This window comes from Paramisgurnus dabryanus, chromosome 2 (assembly GCF_030506205.2).
Source record: "Paramisgurnus dabryanus chromosome 2, PD_genome_1.1, whole genome shotgun sequence".
NCBI classification, from domain to species: domain Eukaryota; kingdom Metazoa; phylum Chordata; class Actinopteri; order Cypriniformes; family Cobitidae; genus Paramisgurnus; species Paramisgurnus dabryanus.
Genome location: NC_133338.1, coordinates 41,661,545 through 41,679,656, shown reverse-complemented (window position 1 = coordinate 41,679,656; position 18,112 = coordinate 41,661,545). Strand labels below are relative to the sequence as shown.

Below are 18,112 nucleotides of genomic sequence, written 5' to 3'. Positions count from 1 at the left end.
ATAATTTGCTAAATGTTGTCAAATCTGGTACTTTAAAGTGATACAGTTTTCAATTCACTGGAAACCACTTACTGTACAATAGCTGCTAAAAAGAGGTCATCTTTAATGTATGGTGAATTGTCAATCTATCATCACTATTACCAAACAGATGCCACCTATTAAAAATACATCATTTTCAGAGGACACCGCTGATGATACAACTGTTAAGTTTCAAAATATGTTGTTCTTTATAAAGAGTAAAATAAAATTTCTACAGAATCAGTGGCTTAATTCATTCATATTTGGAAATTGCAATAAAATGTATTAGATAAGTACATCAAGTTAATAATCCAAGAAGACAAGAAAATGAGAAATCATTATGTTTATTTGATAACAAAGACGTTCATTTATGCTCATAACAAAATTAAAATAAAAAACATGCTTCATTACAGCTTTCATGCTGATTTAAATAGTTGAAGAAATTTTGTAGATGAAAAATGCATTTCCACTCTCTATCTCTCGCAATTTAGCATTTGCACATGGCTTTACAGCTTTAAGAAGAATACAGGTATTTGCTGCTCCTTATAGTCATTCAGATGCATTTTAAGAGAAACGAGTTACAATTAGATCCTCTGCCACATTCACAAAGTTTCCCAATGCGTGGACCAAGTTTCAAAGCACAGCGTGACCCCACAGCACACTACAGAGAGAGAGAAATCATTTTAAATGTACTAATGTATAATCATTTTTGGTCTTTATATTTTACAAATTGAAGTCTTAAGGCAAAAAGACAAAAATATACCTGTGGAATGCCACGTTTTTCAGTTGATGGTGGATAGTTCTGATTCTGGTATCTTCCTAAAAGTGCTGTCATAGCTTCAATCTATGCAAAAAGTTAAGTATCCAGAAGAAAATTTCAGCCATTTGCAGCAAAATTATTATGTTCATATAAATTTACATTACAAGTAAACAACAAAGCAATAAAACTACAGGACATTTTATTATGCAAATACTCACAAGGTCTTTTTCAGTTTCCTGCTGGGTCAGCTGTGGGTCATCTAAGGCAAGTTCTTCTCCACTGGACATGACAGTAAAGAGTACAGCTATGATCAGTCCTATCAGTTTAACTGAGCTCTTCATGGTTTGGAGTCCTTGGAGTTTGTGTCAACGGTTACTGGACAGAGAAGATCTGAAGGGTCGGACAGCTTAACACTGACTACTACATTGACAGTGCCCACTGACTATTTTATAAACTCATAAGCCCCACCCTGACGAAGTTTAATGGATAACATTAGCTCAGCTATTGGGTAAAGAATAATTATGCTAAGGTCGCTGAAACGAACACGCTTAATAATTAATGTACAATTAACACCGCTACCCACATTAATATATTGCGGTGCTATAGGCTGAATACAGTGTAACATCTTGATAATTGATAGTCCACTATGTACAGCGCTCAGCATAAATAAGTACACCCCCTTTGAAAATTAAGATTTTTCTCCATTTGTTAGTAAATATGAGACCAATTTGCTGTATACACACCAGTTTTATTAAACATTTATGTTTCTTCACATAAGAGTGAAAGTCACTTACCGTCTTATGTATATTAGAAATAACACATTTAAATCAAACGAGGTGATGCAAAAGTGAGTACACCCAAAAAAAAACAAAAACTAATACAGGTTCGTCTCAAAAATTAGCATATTGTGATAAAGTTCATTATTTTCCATAATGTAATGATAAGAATTAAACTTTCATATATTTTATATTCATAGTGAATTCCTATTAATTACACTTTATTAATTTTTTTATAACATATCCATCGGGGTGTACTCATTTTTGCATCACCTCATTTCATTTAAATTAGATAATTTTTGTATCCTAAAGATGGTCAGCGACTTTCCATCTTTTGTTAATAAAATAAATGTTTAATAAAACTGTTTTGTAAAAAAGAAAGCAAATTGGTCTCATATTTACCACAAATGGAAATCTTAATTTTCAAAGGGATGTAGGCCTACTCATTTATGCTGAGTACTGTATATCAAATTTGCTAAATAATATTCACATTTTTAGTTAAATAGCATTTAAATTGTGATTTTGACTTGACATTACTGATTTTGATTATATCTGCTCAATTTTATTTGTCATATAATAAATGTGGTTATTCAGACTTTTTTTACTTATATTTTAGTCTTTACCCAGATTACATACTCAAACCAGATAAAAAAATTCACAGCTTTAAAAACTTACAGATCCCTTCCCTAAAATTTGGGACAATATTTCCAGTTTCAAAAGAATGTACAGACACACCTTATGAAACAAGTTGTGAAATAGGCATCAGGAATTTCAAAACAATTTGTGCCTGATCCAATTACATTAATGTTTTTGGCAGACACGTTTATGCAAATGTATCAGTATATGTGTTCCCTGGGGATCTAACCAACTTTGAGTTGGTTAAACACTCTACATTTAGTTTGTTGTTCTTAATTAGACACATCTCTGTGTTAATTTTGGAACAACACACTTTGTGTTGTTTTGACACATCTTGTGTTATTTGAACACAAAATCAGCACAAAATGACACATAATGTGTTAAAATAACACATAATGTGTTAAAATAACACATAATGTGTTAAATAGGATAACACAAAACAATGTGTAAAAAATTAACACATCCTCTCTTAGAGTGAAGGAAAAACTGTACCAAGCTGTCACTAGGGTGGCACCTTTTCAAAAAGCATACCTTTGTACCTAAATATGCATATTACTACCTCAAAGGTGCATATTAGTATCAAATGTGTACATATATGCACCTAAAATGGAACATATTGACAGCTTTTATTCTAAAAGTGTGTACCAACTACAAGAGCTACAGGAATATTTAGAAAAATATGATCACACTGAAAAAATCCTAAAATAAGACAATGCATACATTTAAAGATGTATCCATTAATAACACATTTGTTTAAATTAAATATAGACTATAGTTATAATAAACATGTGTTTCTGTAGCACAAGCTGGTAAAGCATTGCGACAAAAGGTTGTAGGTTTAATCCCCAGGGACAGTGAACATAAATATGAATAAATAATGCATACCTTGAAAGCACCGCAACTCGCTTTGGATGAGCATCCATGGCAATGAGTGACCAGCAGAGGGCGCTGCAATCATTGTTCATGTTTTGAAGTGATAAAAATGGGTGTTTCCTGAATCGCATACTTTAGGATTTAGGAACGAACACGCCCATGACATCAGAGGGTTTTCATGAAAAAAGTCGCTGAGACTGTGCAGCAAAGAAAGAAGGGGGCCAGGGGTGCCTTCTCAAAAATAAAGCGTATAAGGATACAAACCAGCATCGAGAACTCAGTGGGAAATAGGACGTCGTAACTATTTCAGAAAGCATGTCAACTTCTGACGAGACGGACGGTTTCCGACCTCGATATGGCTGTAAGTGTTTCTTTAGGTTTATCTACCCACCTTGCTTTTTCACCTTCATAGAAAACTCCCCAGTTTGTTGTGCGATAACTCTCTTCGTTTAGTTTCCTTTATGGGAGTGGTTGAATTCAAGTGGCATTGAACGGATTTTGATACGGTTACTGATCATTTCTTAGATTGACTCTTCTTGGGTTGAAATCGGCATGGTTAACGACTTCCGCATTATGATACTGATGTATGTGGCAAAGAAGCGAGCGACATAAACGGTTCAACTTCTCTTGAACAACTTAGCATGCTCATTTTTATATTGTACACAAAACATGGATAACTTTGTTATTTTTTTATCTGCTACCGCAATACTAATCTAGATTACAGTTAAGGATGAAACAGCTGGTTAACTGTTGCAAAGTTAAACACAGACAGTCTAATGTAGGAATTCAGTGCCATCGTTCCAGCCCACAAGGAAACGGTATATTATAACGTTACCTCACCTGTCTCTTTATAAATTATTATTATTAGCTCAACGCCCATCATCATAAACGCCCTGAAGGCTAAACGTATAAACTCTCAAATAGGCGCCTACTGTTTTAATTTGTCACCCCTATTCACACTGTATACTTTTTTTCTGGAGACTTTCATTGCATGCTGGCGGGAAGACTGTTAACTGTTTCTGGTCCCAGCTGAAAGTGTCCGTTTCTCAAATGAGGCCAGACTTGACTCTTCTTTTGTAAAATGCCTTCAGACGTCTTGTTTTTGTTATTAAAGTAATTAAAGTCAGATTATTTTGAATAAGAGAATCTCTGGACTCTTTAAGGTCTGGCTATTTCTTCATAAGTCTGAACATGCCAACAACAAGGTTACTTTGGGAGTTTGCTGTTGTAAGTTCTTACATCATTTTGGGTGTTACACACTGAGGCGTTTAGAAATAATTAAAATGCAGAAATGATATATTATGGCAGTCGTATACTTGTTTTAATTATAATATTCAAATAGAGTCTGGATTTACACTTTGAATAGACCTTAAGCCTTTTGGATGAAAATCCTACTTGTTTTTTTTATTAGCCTACAACTGTGTTGAAAGCTAAAGTAGGGTGAATTCAGGTAGACTAGGACGTTTTTCCAATTGAGATGATTGCCAAAAAACTATACTAATCATCCTGAATAAATTCACCAATTTTAATAGCAAAAGAGTATAAGCTGCGTTGATTAGACTTTTGTAAGTCAATTGCAGGGTGATTTATTTACTGCATGCTGGTTGTCCAACAGACAACATTTATTAAACTGTCATTGGCAGAAGACATATTAAAGTGGATTATTATTATTATTATACAGATACTTTTTACTATGAGATTAGAAATGTTGAATAAATTGTCTCTGTCTGCAGTATAGGTCATCCCAGAGCTATTAGACAGATGTGTTTTTCCAAAGTATCCTTCTTTTTCCTTCTGTCTGGAATATATGCAGCTGTTTGCAGTAGTAAATAGATTTTTTACTTTTCCATGACATTGACCCCTATTAAATGATTCCAGTATGTGCAATAATCATAAATCCTAAGGACACATGAGGTCATGCACTTGAGGCTGAGAAGTTATGCATTATAAAATTAACATAAATACCTGAAACTGTTCAGAAAGAGCGGAACAATTGAGTCACTAACATATTAAGGCAACCAACCGTTTGTGGGTCACTACATTTCAGTGAATGTAAATAGGTGATTATGTAATTGCAGGTACATTTGGTGTCCAGAGTTATTGATCTTTCTGCTTTTTCAAATGGTTATATTTGACACTCATTATTATGGATCGCAAGATGTTACAAGCCATAAAAATATAATATTTTCTGTAAAAACAAGTGTCTTTTATAGATGAAAATCATTTCCTGTTGTCTAAATTAGTCAGTGTGAATTCTGTTACTGAGTAACAAAGTAACAGTGTTGACAGTCATGTTTATGTGTTTGTGTGTGTGTGAGAGAGAGAAAAAAGAGAGAAGTGTGTTTTTCTGTGTACGACTGCCAGTTTTGTTACATATTGTCAACACTGTTCTCTACCTTTGTAACAGAGCTTGACGGTAACAGAGCTTGCTTGTAACAGAGCTTGCTCATACAGTATAAAACCAAACCTTATTATTTCACCGAATGAGTGTTTTTGAGGTTGGCCAGTTGGAGTGTATAAAACCAGAGTCTGTCGGTACCAGAGTCTGTCGGTACCAGAGTCTGTCGGTACCAGAGTCTGTCGGTACCAGAGTCTGTCGGTACCAGAGTCTGTCGGTACCAGAGTCTGTCGGTACCAGAGTCTGTCGGTACCAGAGTCTGTCGGTACCAGAGTCTGGCGGTAACTAATTTGGACAACAGAAAATCTGGATTTTCATCTATATAAGACACTTTTACCAAAAATATTAATTTGTCATGGCCTGTAACTTCTTGTGACCCATAACAATGAGTACTTCTTTCTAAATGAGTGATTCACTTGCATGTACAGTATTTCCCTGTATTCACAAGTTCACATATTTACTTCACAACAATCCAATATGCTATATAAGTCAAACTTGCTCACACTTACACAGTATAAAATCAAACCCTATTAAATCACCAAATTAGTGTTTTTAAAGTTGGACAGTTGGTGTGTACCAAAAGCACAGGTGCTATTTATTTTAAAGCAACAGTATGTAGGATTGTGGCCAAAACTGGTACTGCAATCACACAACTGGTGGCCAATACACAACATGACAACATAAACATCAGTTGAGAGCTGCAACTCCACTTTTTAAATGACAATATCCTGGCCGGACATACTGTTCCTTTAATATAAGTATTTGAAATGAAAATAATTTCTTATTGTCTAGTGATATATCAGGGCCATTTTATGAGTAATTGATATACATTTCTTACATACTGTTCCTTTAAATCGTTAGCATTCATTTATTTGTTTATGTTTAACAGCTCACAGGTTTTAAGTTACTCATCTTAAAGGGTCTAAAATAACTAAAAGTCCCATGTAGCGCATTTTTTTACTTGAGTGCAATACATTTAAATCTTGTGAGGGAATCGTAATCTCATTTCCCATGAAGAAATTTTTTTATTTGCATTTTAGCAAGAATCCTGCAGCCCTGGTACCAAATGACTAAAATAATTACAAATATATAAATTTAGAAAAAAGCAGAAAACCTTATGACTAGGGATGTTCACATTGACCGTTTAACCGTTAACCGTAGGTAAGAATTTATGACCGATTAACATTATCAGTTAAAATAAAAAAATATTTGTTAATACATGGTGGGTGTCGTCATGAGCCGACAGACATTTCGCCACTTTTCTATCTTTAATTTGTGAATGTCCTGTAAATGACACAAATTATTGCTGCCCTGACGGTCTGATAAAGTAATCATTTGTATGGGAAATCATTTGTATGCGTATTTGGAAGCTGAACGGAGACGCGCGCGTGTCCGTGCAAGATGACGCGGCCCGTCTCGCGCACATCCGGACAGACGTTCGCTGATGCCCTCTGACCCTAACCATAAACATCTCTCTTTTTGCACAAACGGAGAAAGACGACGCAAAACTTTCTGAAAAGCGCCCTGTTTTAGAAATGACCACTGTGGTAGATGAAACGGAGACAATCTGCCCTTTGGATATTAATCCTCTGGACCGATCGCGTGCTTTTTAATAAGGTAATGTTGCGTGAATATCTGATAATGTATGAATCCTGGTTCTGTTGTTGATCTGTCGCTGCTGTTTGCACGTTCAAATTAAATCTTTTGTTTTTACTAGGTCACAGACAACCGTCAACTGTATTTTTACTCAATGACAATTTCAAATTAAAATCGTATAAGTTAACAGTTAATGTTCGGTTTAGAAGCTACGGTTGTCGGTCGGGAAAATTTACTGAAATGAGCATTCCTACTTATGACATTGGACACAAAATGTACCTACAATTATACAGTATGATGATCACTCACAAATGAAAAACTTGTGTCAATATCTCCAGCTCATGTGTTTGTCATTTTTACATTTTTGCTCTTATTTTAGCTGTTCTGGATGGCGTGGAGCGGCTTACGGCCGAGGAGATGGATGAGCGCAGACAGCAGAACATGGCCTATGAGTACTTGTGTCATCTGGAAGAAGCTAAACGGTCAGAACTCAATTCTCTTGTGCAACTCCTATAGACCATACATCCTGTTTGGTTCTGCTTCATGTTTGCAATATACCAAATTCCTGTTCTATAGGGGTGTTTCAGCAGATAAGGAAAGCGTGGTCCGTTGTTTTAACTCTTAAGAACGGTAACAGTGAAAGTTTTGTGAAAGAAAACCTATTGTGGCGGTTATATAAAGTCATGATGCAAATACCTCAGAGTGTTTTGTTGAAATAGCAGCGTAGCTTCAGTTGGTGGTTTGTTTAATGAGTACTTTTGGGTGCCAGAAATCATCCTGCATGTCCCAGCAGCTCCCAGCACAGCAAATATCAGAGTAATCCAGTCTTAATACTGTTATTCATTCTTAATTCTTGGTTCTTACGTAGATATGGCTCAAGTCAATTAATTTTTTTTACACTTATAACTTTTATCCATTTAGCAGACGATTTCATCTTACAGTGCCTTCATATCGTGCACATTTTTATCAGTATGTGTATTTTAACCTATTTAATTAAATAAAACTTAGAGAAGTACTTAGGGAAGTATCAGCCCACCTCTCCTTAACAAGCCATATGATTGAAGCCATCACATATTTTACATTATAAGCTAAAATGTATTTTTATCACATTGTGCCTCTTCCATCATTAAACGGTGCTTTTGCTCTTTATTTGTTAGCCTGTGCTTTGCCATATTCAGATTTTTTTGATCTTCTGGAGAATATTGAGGCAGTGGTGTGTCAGTACACAGTAAATGCACACACAGACACATCGGTAGTGCAAGAGGAAGTGAGTCAGTCCCTGTTGATTTCAGTATCTCACTCTGTAACTGTAGCAACATGCGGTTGTCATAGCAACTGGTTCCGGTGTCTGCGTCTTTGAGGGAATGAGTGCGTGACATAGTGGGAGAGAGAGAGAAAAAGAGAGAGAGTTGTACTATATATGTAGCGGGCGGTGATGTTAAGGAGGCGGAGTCTATGTGTCATAATTTGGTTCAGTTTTCACAGGACTTTCTCAAGTCTGTCCTCATTTGTCCTACTCAGTAGGCCTAAATTCATTGCTTTAATTACAAATCAACCAACCGTACAGCATCACTGCTATGCTCAACGTCATCCATCAGGCCTTTGTCCGGAGGCGAGGGAAAGTTTCTTCTCATGCCTTCTTGAGCTAACAGATTTTACCCTCGGGTTGGATTCAGAAATGCTGGAATGCATGGAGCACACAGCAGTAATATTGATGCACACCAGACCAGACTCCGGAATGAAGGGAATTTCGCAGGTTTACATGCAGTGCAAACGTTGGCGTCACGCTGTTGTAAGAATACCACAGTGCTGATGTTTTTGAAAGGGCTTGCATTGTTTGGTTATTTTTATACCACTACCTGCTTTAAAGCAAGAAAGTCTGCTTTGAATGTTAATATGCTGCTCTGTATAATTTGTCCCTGAGCAATAGGGTTGGGTATCGTTCACATTTCAACCTGTACTAGTATCGGTACCTCAAGTTTGATTTATTGAATATATAAGCTGTGTCCCAATTCGAAGGCTGCGACCTTTTAAGGACGTATTCTAAGACTGACTGCGTCACAATAGCGTGACTTAAAGCTAGTAAGGCCGTCCTAATTCGATGACTAATGCTTAAAATTAAGCCTCAAAATGCGTCCTTATTTCCCTGCGCTTCTAAGGATAGAACGAATGGATCGATTTTAATAATCGATTAATCTGTCGATTATTTGTTCGATTAATCGATGAATCGGATTAAAAACAAAAAACAAGAAAAGCATTCATTTCCAACCCCTTATTCAAAACAGAACTAAAAAAGAAGAAATTGCACAAACATGTTGCTCCTTGAACACACCTGAGCTGTTACAATAATAATAAAATAAAATAAAAATGGACAAAAAAATACACATGTATGCTTTACATCTGCCAAATATATAGACATTTTTATGATGCATTTCCCATCAAGAAGCCTCTCATATACTAAAAGAAAATATATGAGTACACTCTCAGAAATAAAAGTACAAAAGTTGTCACTTGACAGTACCCTTTCAAAAAGGTACACCTTTACCAAAAGTGCATATTAGTACTTCAAAAGTACATATTGGCAGATTAAAGATACATATTTGTACCTAAATGGCACACATTAGGACCTTTTATAAACGGTACTGTCCAAGTGACAGCTTTGTACCTGCAGGGATAGCTGCCCACTGCTCCGGGTGTTTGTGTGTTCACGACTTGCAGTGCTCCCCGGATTTAACCCATCCATTCACAGGATGGGTTAAATGCAGAGGTCACATTCCAAGTATGGGTCACATTGATGCATATTGGCTTATATGTAGTGTATACACATATTTTGAAATATACAAGTGTCATGTTTTTGTGTGGGTTTAGACAAAATGTGAAGAAAATGTAAAGCAATTGAGCATATGTGCTTGGCCATTTCAGCCCCGGAGCACCCACGGGATCGGTGCCTATGTGTGTGTTTTTTGTAGCATCTGTGAAACACCACACAGTTTAAGTGAGGAACCTTATTGGGGTTATAATGTTTACAGCCATGCTGAAAACATGTTCTGGTGGTGTACTGTACAGATTGATACCTTTTTCGCAACCATGCCGCCTTGTTCCATCCCCAAGCCAGCGGGTCATCATTGAGATCAGTTCCCTCCCCTTGCTAATAGCGCACTAACTCTGAGTCTGCTAGCCGTTTGCATTCACACAAATTTGAAGATATATCGCTGGGCGTGATTGTACTTTATATTTTTCATAGTTTGTGACGTGCACACCACCGCGGGTCACACTTCACCACCGCGGTGGTGCGGTGGTTATGACAATCGTCACAGCTCTACTAAATTTTTAATAATACTGCATAGTCTGCATAGATTGTTTTTGCTATGACATTACATTACAAATAACTGAATATAATTGTTAATGAAGAATGTTTTAAGAAAAGGATCTGGGGTTTAAAATAATTTAATTTAATACAGTTATGATTTCACTATTGTTTCAGTTTGTGAACTACACAATTTCTCTAATATTTATCTCAAATTGACAGCAAAAAAGTGGCTTATTTCAGCTCTTTGTAATAATAATTATGAATCGTTATTAATAATAATTATTATAAACAAACTAAGGTATATAATTAAATCATGTGGTTTGATTAATGCACTACTGTAAATATAAAAGTATAATATAAGTTATATCTTGACTTTTTTTGTTTTATTGACATATGCTTAGAAGTGGCACAAACAAAACATTAGTGTACTTATAGGTTTGTTACAAAACTGTGTCAGGACAGATTGTATTTTGGAATAATGAGGCACTGCAGAGGCACAACATAATGTAACGTCTGGCCATGCTACACTGCTATTAGCTGGAAGAAGTATTTAACTACTGTTAAAGCTATACTGTTTTAAAAGTAACTGAACTACCTTAAAGTTACAGAAAAATGTAGTTAAGTTAGTAGCGTTGCTACTTTTAGTTAACTACTCCCCAACACTGTGGGTACCCAACCCTACTGTGCAATGCAATGCAAATTTGGTATTTCCATTCATAGACCTTTCTGTGTCATGACCACAATGGCATTTACGTCTTTCATTATTTATTTATATCGAATTTAAATATTGTGTACAAAACAAACCTGCGGTAAATTTGTTTTTAAGCACGGGCAAGAAGAAAAAGATAAATATCAGGGCACAGGGTCACAGCTGTGAAGATTATAAGTTAGTCATCATAGATTACTTTGTGGTGGGTCAGTCATTTTTAAACCTGTCAATTTTGTTCTTCATATTATAATTCTGTTTAGTGAAGTGCCATTGGGAAATGTGGTCCAGCATGTCTCTCGTATGTTGGAGTTTCACTTTCTATAAGAATAAGTATTTTAAATGTTCCTTTAGGGACCAGCCCACTGCATCTTCCATGTCCAAAAAGATGCATACCAAGAAAAGAGAGTTCAAAATGATGGCTGTAAAGCAGTGGTCTCCAACATGGTGCCCGCGAGCACCAGGTTCCCCCCACAGAGTCTGCCCACCAAAGCACTCTCTATTAATAGTCTCAATTATAATATTTATTTATTACATAGTTTTTATATTAGCTTGGCTTCTTTTATGTATGTTAACATTATAAACAGTGATAAAACAGATCAACAAGTAAAACAAAAGTTTTCAAGTAGACTTTATCAAAAAGTAGATTGTTTTATCTATTTATTGTTGGAGACCCCTGCTGTAAAGATTGCTTGCCCTCAGGATCTTCCCAAAGTCAGCATTCCGCAAGGAATTACAAATCTTCTCATGTCATGAGGTCTCCAAAGCAGGTTGTTAGCCATCTTTTTTGAAGCTTTATACGACCCTTTCATTTTGCATGCTGTTAATTGTAGGCTTTACAGTGAGAGAAAAGTGATGCAGGAGAAGAGAGCGAGAGAGAGAGAGAAAGAGAGAGAGAAAGAGAGAGAGAGGGGGGTATGTGAAAAGATGGTGTGTGTGTGCTTCACCACAGTTTTCTATGAGGCATTATGGGTCACCACTGCTACTATTAGTGTTCATGCTGTGATGTGGGAACACTTGTTTTACTCCATCTTAACTGGTTCCTTCCAAAATGCCGCCCACTGTCATAATGCTGTGAACAAGATCATTTTCTTAAATATCTTTGGCATGATTAAATTGATAATTTGTTTTAGATTAAACAATTAAACTTAGCTGTATAAATAACTGTGATTTTGGCGGCAGTGCCGCGCTGACGTGCTTTTCTCTGCACTTTGTACACCACACAAAACTTGACTGTCCACACGGTTTTCAGAAACTTTTTATTAAAACTAAGAGTGGTTCCTCTTATTGCAAAAAACTTTTTCATGCAATTTCCTGTTATGCTACAGGCGGTCAGAGTGAGACCCCTCATCTGTCAGATCATGATTGTGTTGTCATCTATGAGGAATCAAACTCAGAGGATTCACTGTGCATTATACTGCTCATTTCCTGAATTTATAAAGTCCCCTTGTTGTGAAAATCAGGCTTTTATTGTTGTTTATAATGTTAAATAATGTTTCCTGGTCCGGTTTTAGTTATATTGGGACATTGAAGTATTTTTTTCAATACAAGGTCAACACAAGGTGCCACTGATATGTCTCAAGATGCACATAGTAATGTTTTTTGTAAGGTATGTTTGTAAAAAACTACTTAAATGTCCTAATATAACTAAGGGCTAGTCCTGGATTAATCTAAACCCTGGCTGGGTATATCTTTTAAGAGATGATTTAAATGTAGATAATGTAGAGATGATCTGATGGAAAAAGATAAGACTGAGACTGCCCTTTAACCTTTAGATTTAAGTCACTGCTCAAAGCAGTTCTCTGGCACAACAAAGTCACAACATTTGCTTACTTTTGCTTGATTGTGAATATTATTTCTGTGATACATTTATTTTTTTGTTTTTTATATTCTAGAATTATCTGTTTTTTGCATGCTTAAAATCCCTGGTTTCAGTGTGATCTCAAACTTTCACAGCACCCCACCAACTGATCCCACTGATGCAATAGTATAACTTGATACAGAGTGATAATAGTGTGTGATTGTTGTGACGCAATCCTCTCTGAAGTGGTTGTAAATTAACTTAATGAGGTTACCAGGTAACTGCAGTGAGACAATAAATCCCACCACCAGTGAATGAAAAGATAAAACCACCTTTCGATAAGGGAGTGGAGCCGCATCAAAGTAATCTCCGGACAGACGACACTTTACTAACTCTCTTCTGGTTAGAGATAGAATGATGTAATTACAGAAATATTAGGTCATTGCTTTTTATAAGATTTGCTATAGTGCAACTTTCATTTACTCTCACACTAGACAACCTCTCCCTTGTTTAGACAGGAAAGAGCTCACACCCCTGTATTTATCCACCCCGCCCTTCATTACCCAGTTTTCCCTTTCCTCATGCCCTTAACAGGTGCTTTTCCCAGGAAATGTGGCATACCATTGGCTTTCAGCATTTTTATGATGAAATGGTTGAACGGTCAATCTAAATTTAATTCGTTTTTTTTATGCATGTTTGGGTTAGACATCTGAAGGCTGAGTTGTTGCCTTATCCAACATTTTCTCTGGGAATTTGTGGCAGTGAAATAATTTGTCCTTCATGAATTGGTGAATTATGCATTTATATTTTCTGCAGGAAAACTGTACAGGGTCACTTGGCGCCTTGGGTCACAGCTGTGATACCAATGATACAAGCGCACACTAAGTATATTGTCACTCATTAAAGTGGAAATCTGTGTAAGCTGAAGAGATGGAAATACCAGACCACTGTGTGCTTTGACATGGAGCAGTTTAAAACAAACCCATCTTAATGCCATTGATCGTCTGAAACATTTGGGAAATTAGAGATCTTGGAAGAGTCCTCCAGGGACTATTTCCTGTAACCTAAATGCTTACAGCAGAATTTCTTTTTTACGTCTAATCCATGATACAGTGAGGTAACAAACAAAATGGATTTTACCATCGGATTCGAAAATCTAGATTGAAATTTTAGGACTGGGGTTCAAAGTCTAGTCAAAACATGGAAATATGTATTTTGAAATTGTGTTGAATTAGGGTTTAAAAGGAAAATATATGTTGTTGTTCAAAATGATTCTCCACTTTTTTAGGCCTCTATTCACAAAGTTGTGAGGGGAATTAACTTTATACGTTATCATCTACTAAAAATAACCTTGTAACTAGTTTATAAAATTGAATAAATGGCTAAAAAAAAGGTCATGTGTAGTCAGAAAAAAGTGATGTTCTGACAAAAAGTCAAAATAGCATTTGTGTGCTTTTAAATGCCACTGGGTTTTATATGTTGTTGAAATTAATGTCACATGCATCCTCATAATGCGGTTATGAGATTTTGGAAATGTTGCTATTACACTTCATCTCATGTAAACACGATACTTCGATATTCTGGATCAGTATCGGGGCAGATACAGGCTTTTTGGCTGAATCAGAAATTGGATCGAGGACCAACAACATGACTGATCCAATACTGTGCGTTAGCCGTGGTTGTCACTGACAAGCTATTAAAAGGACAAAGTATTATAAAAGCACCATAAACGTTTTATGCACTATATTCAAAGTCTTTTAATACAGTCAATAGCTTCATGTGAAGGAACAAACGCACAGTTCACAGAAACACTGTAACTTACTCCGCAAACTGAGTTAATCCACTGGTGAAGTGGACGAATGAAACGCGTCATTCACACTAGGGTTGTTGCGGTGACAGAATTTTCCCACCGGTTAATCAGCGCGTGACAAACCCGGTGTTACCGGTTTCACCGGGTGGAAGGGGCTTATAAATGGACAGAAGTGCGCATTTTACTTTCACTTTTGAATTAGATGCAACTGTTGTTTAAATCCAGCGCTTGCGTACGCTGCGTTAAATCGCGTATGAATTTGCGTGTAAATGCGAGTGCAACTGCTGGTTTAAGTGCTTGAGTCAATGTGCGCAGGTACTTCTGACAGAAACCCGCCAGTCCCAAGCAGAGCAACCGGCTATTCCTCCATAAAGCGCTGCTTGAATGATGGGTTTATTATTATTCTTAATGAAAAACACAACAACAAAACGATCTCGCCTACATTAAACATCATATATGCATCTTATAACAAAAACGAGTAAGCACGCGTCTTCTGCCATCGTCTGCTCGCCGCAGTCTGACAGGAATAAATGAAATCTGACACCCGCAGCCGCTGCTCTGTGATGACGCGCGTTCAGCTCCGCTGAATTCAGACAGCAGACACATACAGTTGTAAGTGTTTGCTCTCTCTAACCAAACTAAATGATTTAATTACAAGAAAATATCTAAACGACGGTGAAAGACGGTGTCGCGGTGGGCAAGTGATCTAACCGGTGAGAGGCTGAAGCACCGGTAATCACCGTTTCACAGACTATCGCAACAAGCCTAATTCACACGCGCACACACAAGATAACTGTAGGCTATTATAAAGATCTTTTTTTATAAAGTCTCAGTAAACCGTTGCATGAATGCAATTCACAAGACTTTAATCGCATCTATACCACACTAACTGTGCGCATGTGTTATTGTCATGCACCTTAAGTGCAAATTCAAAACTTGAAATTAGAAAGTTTTCCCTGAACTCGACTAAACACGACTCGCTGTCATCAGTCTGCCTTTATCAAGAAACAGCACCGTGTATAAAAAGCCACTACAGACCATTGTCCTAATATTTCGGTTTTCATCACTGCACTGAATAATGAAATACGTCCGTAGGAAAAAATTTCATTGTATGTAAATAAATTGACTCGTGACCATTAACACCTACCTATATGTGAGTTTGTGCATTGGGCTAATATGTAAATAAATACCACAATTATCAGTGAATAATAAGAAAATTAAAACTGCAGGAGTGAAGGTTTGAATCATGATAGCGTCTTACTGCGATTTATGTCCTTACTCTGATTATTGGAAATAATCACATTATTGATATATATCTGTAAACATATTCATAGTTTAAGTGTGGCATAAGTGTCTAAACTCTTTGGGTCACAGTATTCTTTCAACAATCTGATCAAAACTAAGATAAACAATAAACCCTAACCAGCCAAGTAGATAAAAAGTCCCAAGCCAATAAAGTGGCAAAACTAAAAGCAGCCCATAAGAGTTGAGTTCAGACATTAGTTTCCTGCTGAGTCGTTGAGGGCCTAAGAAATCTGACGCTGAAGGTCATGCTGCATTGAATTTCACTGCTGCACTTAAGCATATAATGCAACATTTAGCTAATCTACACTGTAAAACACTTTCACGCTCTTGCTTATGCCAGGCTTTTCCTCTCATTCACCTTTTTTCTATAGTGCATTGTTATTTATAAGACTATGGTGGTTAGTGTGAGATGAAAGCAGTGATTGACAGCAACCCAAACACCATACGTTTGCACTTGGTCATCTGCATTAGATGTAGATCCTATTTTATATGTTCTATTTAGTTTTTTCTTGTTACTTAATATGTTTTGATAATGAATAGATAAGAAACAGTGTGTGTGTAAAACACATACCTGTATACAGTAGGTATGTCTGTGCCGCCTTTGTTCCTGGATTTCAATGTATTCAGATAAGCTCAACCACTGATTTGCCTATTTTTTTGCAGATCAGATCTGATACAAACAGAGCACAATGTGTACAGTTAAATGTTTCATAGTGTTTCCCTCAAAAAAATATTAAGATCATCTTCTTATTTGCATAAACAATTAGGGTCAGTGTCAGGTCTAGTGCTGTAATTAATGCAAATGGACAGTACATCAGATATTATAATATTGACTTCTTATTATTGGGGTGCGCGGTGCAAAAACTAACGCGGGGTTAGTTGTAAAACGGACTGTTTACATTGTTGCACAGGGTTTAGCATTTTGTTTTTTCCGGTATTTTTTTCATGCTGCCAAAAAGACTATCTTCCGGAAATTATTGGAAATGTATAATGTTTTTTCCATAGAGTTATTGATGAACAAGTGTTTTGGTGGCATGTAAGTAAATTTTTTCATCATGTGTTTTTTTTCGGTTTCTAAGTTGAGCGTGTAAGATACCAAATCCAATGCTATGTCATATTAATCAGTGTCTTGTTGACTAAAACATAGCATCGTTTTGAAGTATGTCTGCAGCTCTTAGCAACTTTTTTGGTGGGCTTGAAAATATTTTGTCCCAGCGGGTTAATTGTTACGCTGTGGTACAACTAACTCCTCAGCACTTACGATATGAAAACCGCTAACATTAGCGTAATTCTTGCCGTTGTTTTAAAAAGGCTACACACGAATGATTGCTGACTGCCAACAAAAAAGTTTGCCTGTCTAGTCAAAAATCGTGTGTCAAATTTGTTTTTGTTCATATCTTTAATATTGATTGAATAAGGTCACGTCAAAGATTGAAATCATAATAAAATGAATGGCTAAAACCAGACTTTGATGCTCATTATCTCAGAATTTGATTTTGAAACTGTAGTATGGTTTTTATCAAAACTGTGCTGCTTTTTCTCACATATTTAGACATTTGTATTATTTATAATTGAACTATTATTAGAAAAGGGCTGGATGAATGAGTACAATGTGGATACTTGTCTATTATAAACAGATATATAAACAATATCCACTTCAAGTATATAGACAAAATAGTATTGAAATATTTGCCTGTAAACGTAATTTTTAGCAAGTGTTACAACTAACCCCCTGCCTGTTACAATTAACCCCACCTATGGGGTATGTTGTAACGTTTGCAGTTCTGTCACATTTGGTGTAATTGTCCAAGAATGGCAAGAAACAACGCATATGCTGCTGGTATAGAAACAAAATTCAAATGTTCATTTGTAGCGGAAATGTGTGCGTTCTTGTGTAAAAATATAATTAATCAAACTCAAATATTTTTTGAATGATTGAGCCAAAACCAAAAAGCACTAGGTTGTGCCCCGCTTTCCCCTACCATATTTAACTTCTGCTAAAATTGTATCTGCTGTAAAGGAATTATTCATTTAGAAAAATGAAAAATTAAAGTCATTTCACAAGTAGACTTTAAGCATGTTATATTGTGCACCTCTCCATCATCACTGCGGCTCACTCTTAA

General features: G+C 36.2%; 2 protein-coding genes across 2 annotated transcripts in view; one reads left to right on the top strand and one right to left on the bottom strand.

Annotated features, from left to right (window-relative positions):
* Nucleotides 1-385: 385 nt before the first annotated feature.
* On the bottom strand, nt 386-3,198 carry cartl (cocaine- and amphetamine-regulated transcript-like). The gene is made up of 4 exons (XM_065289180.2): nt 3,076-3,198; nt 997-1,153; nt 782-862; nt 386-679 (listed from the first exon to the last, which is right to left on the bottom strand). The coding sequence occupies exons 2-4, from the start codon at nt 1,117-1,119 to the stop codon at nt 572-574; spliced, it is 312 nt and encodes a 103-aa protein (XP_065145252.1). The 5' UTR covers nt 1,120-1,153; nt 3,076-3,198; the 3' UTR covers nt 386-571.
* A 65-nt stretch (nt 3,199-3,263) lies between these two features.
* The window catches only part of iqgap1 (IQ motif containing GTPase activating protein 1), a 45,858-nt gene continuing 31,009 nt past the window's right edge, over nt 3,264-18,112 (top strand). The window contains exons 1-2 of the mRNA XM_065289179.2: nt 3,264-3,424; nt 7,437-7,539. Coding sequence (XP_065145251.1) covers nt 3,379-3,424; nt 7,437-7,539 — 149 coding nt within the window. The 5' untranslated portion in view covers nt 3,264-3,378. The remainder of the gene's footprint in view (nt 3,425-7,436; nt 7,540-18,112) is intronic.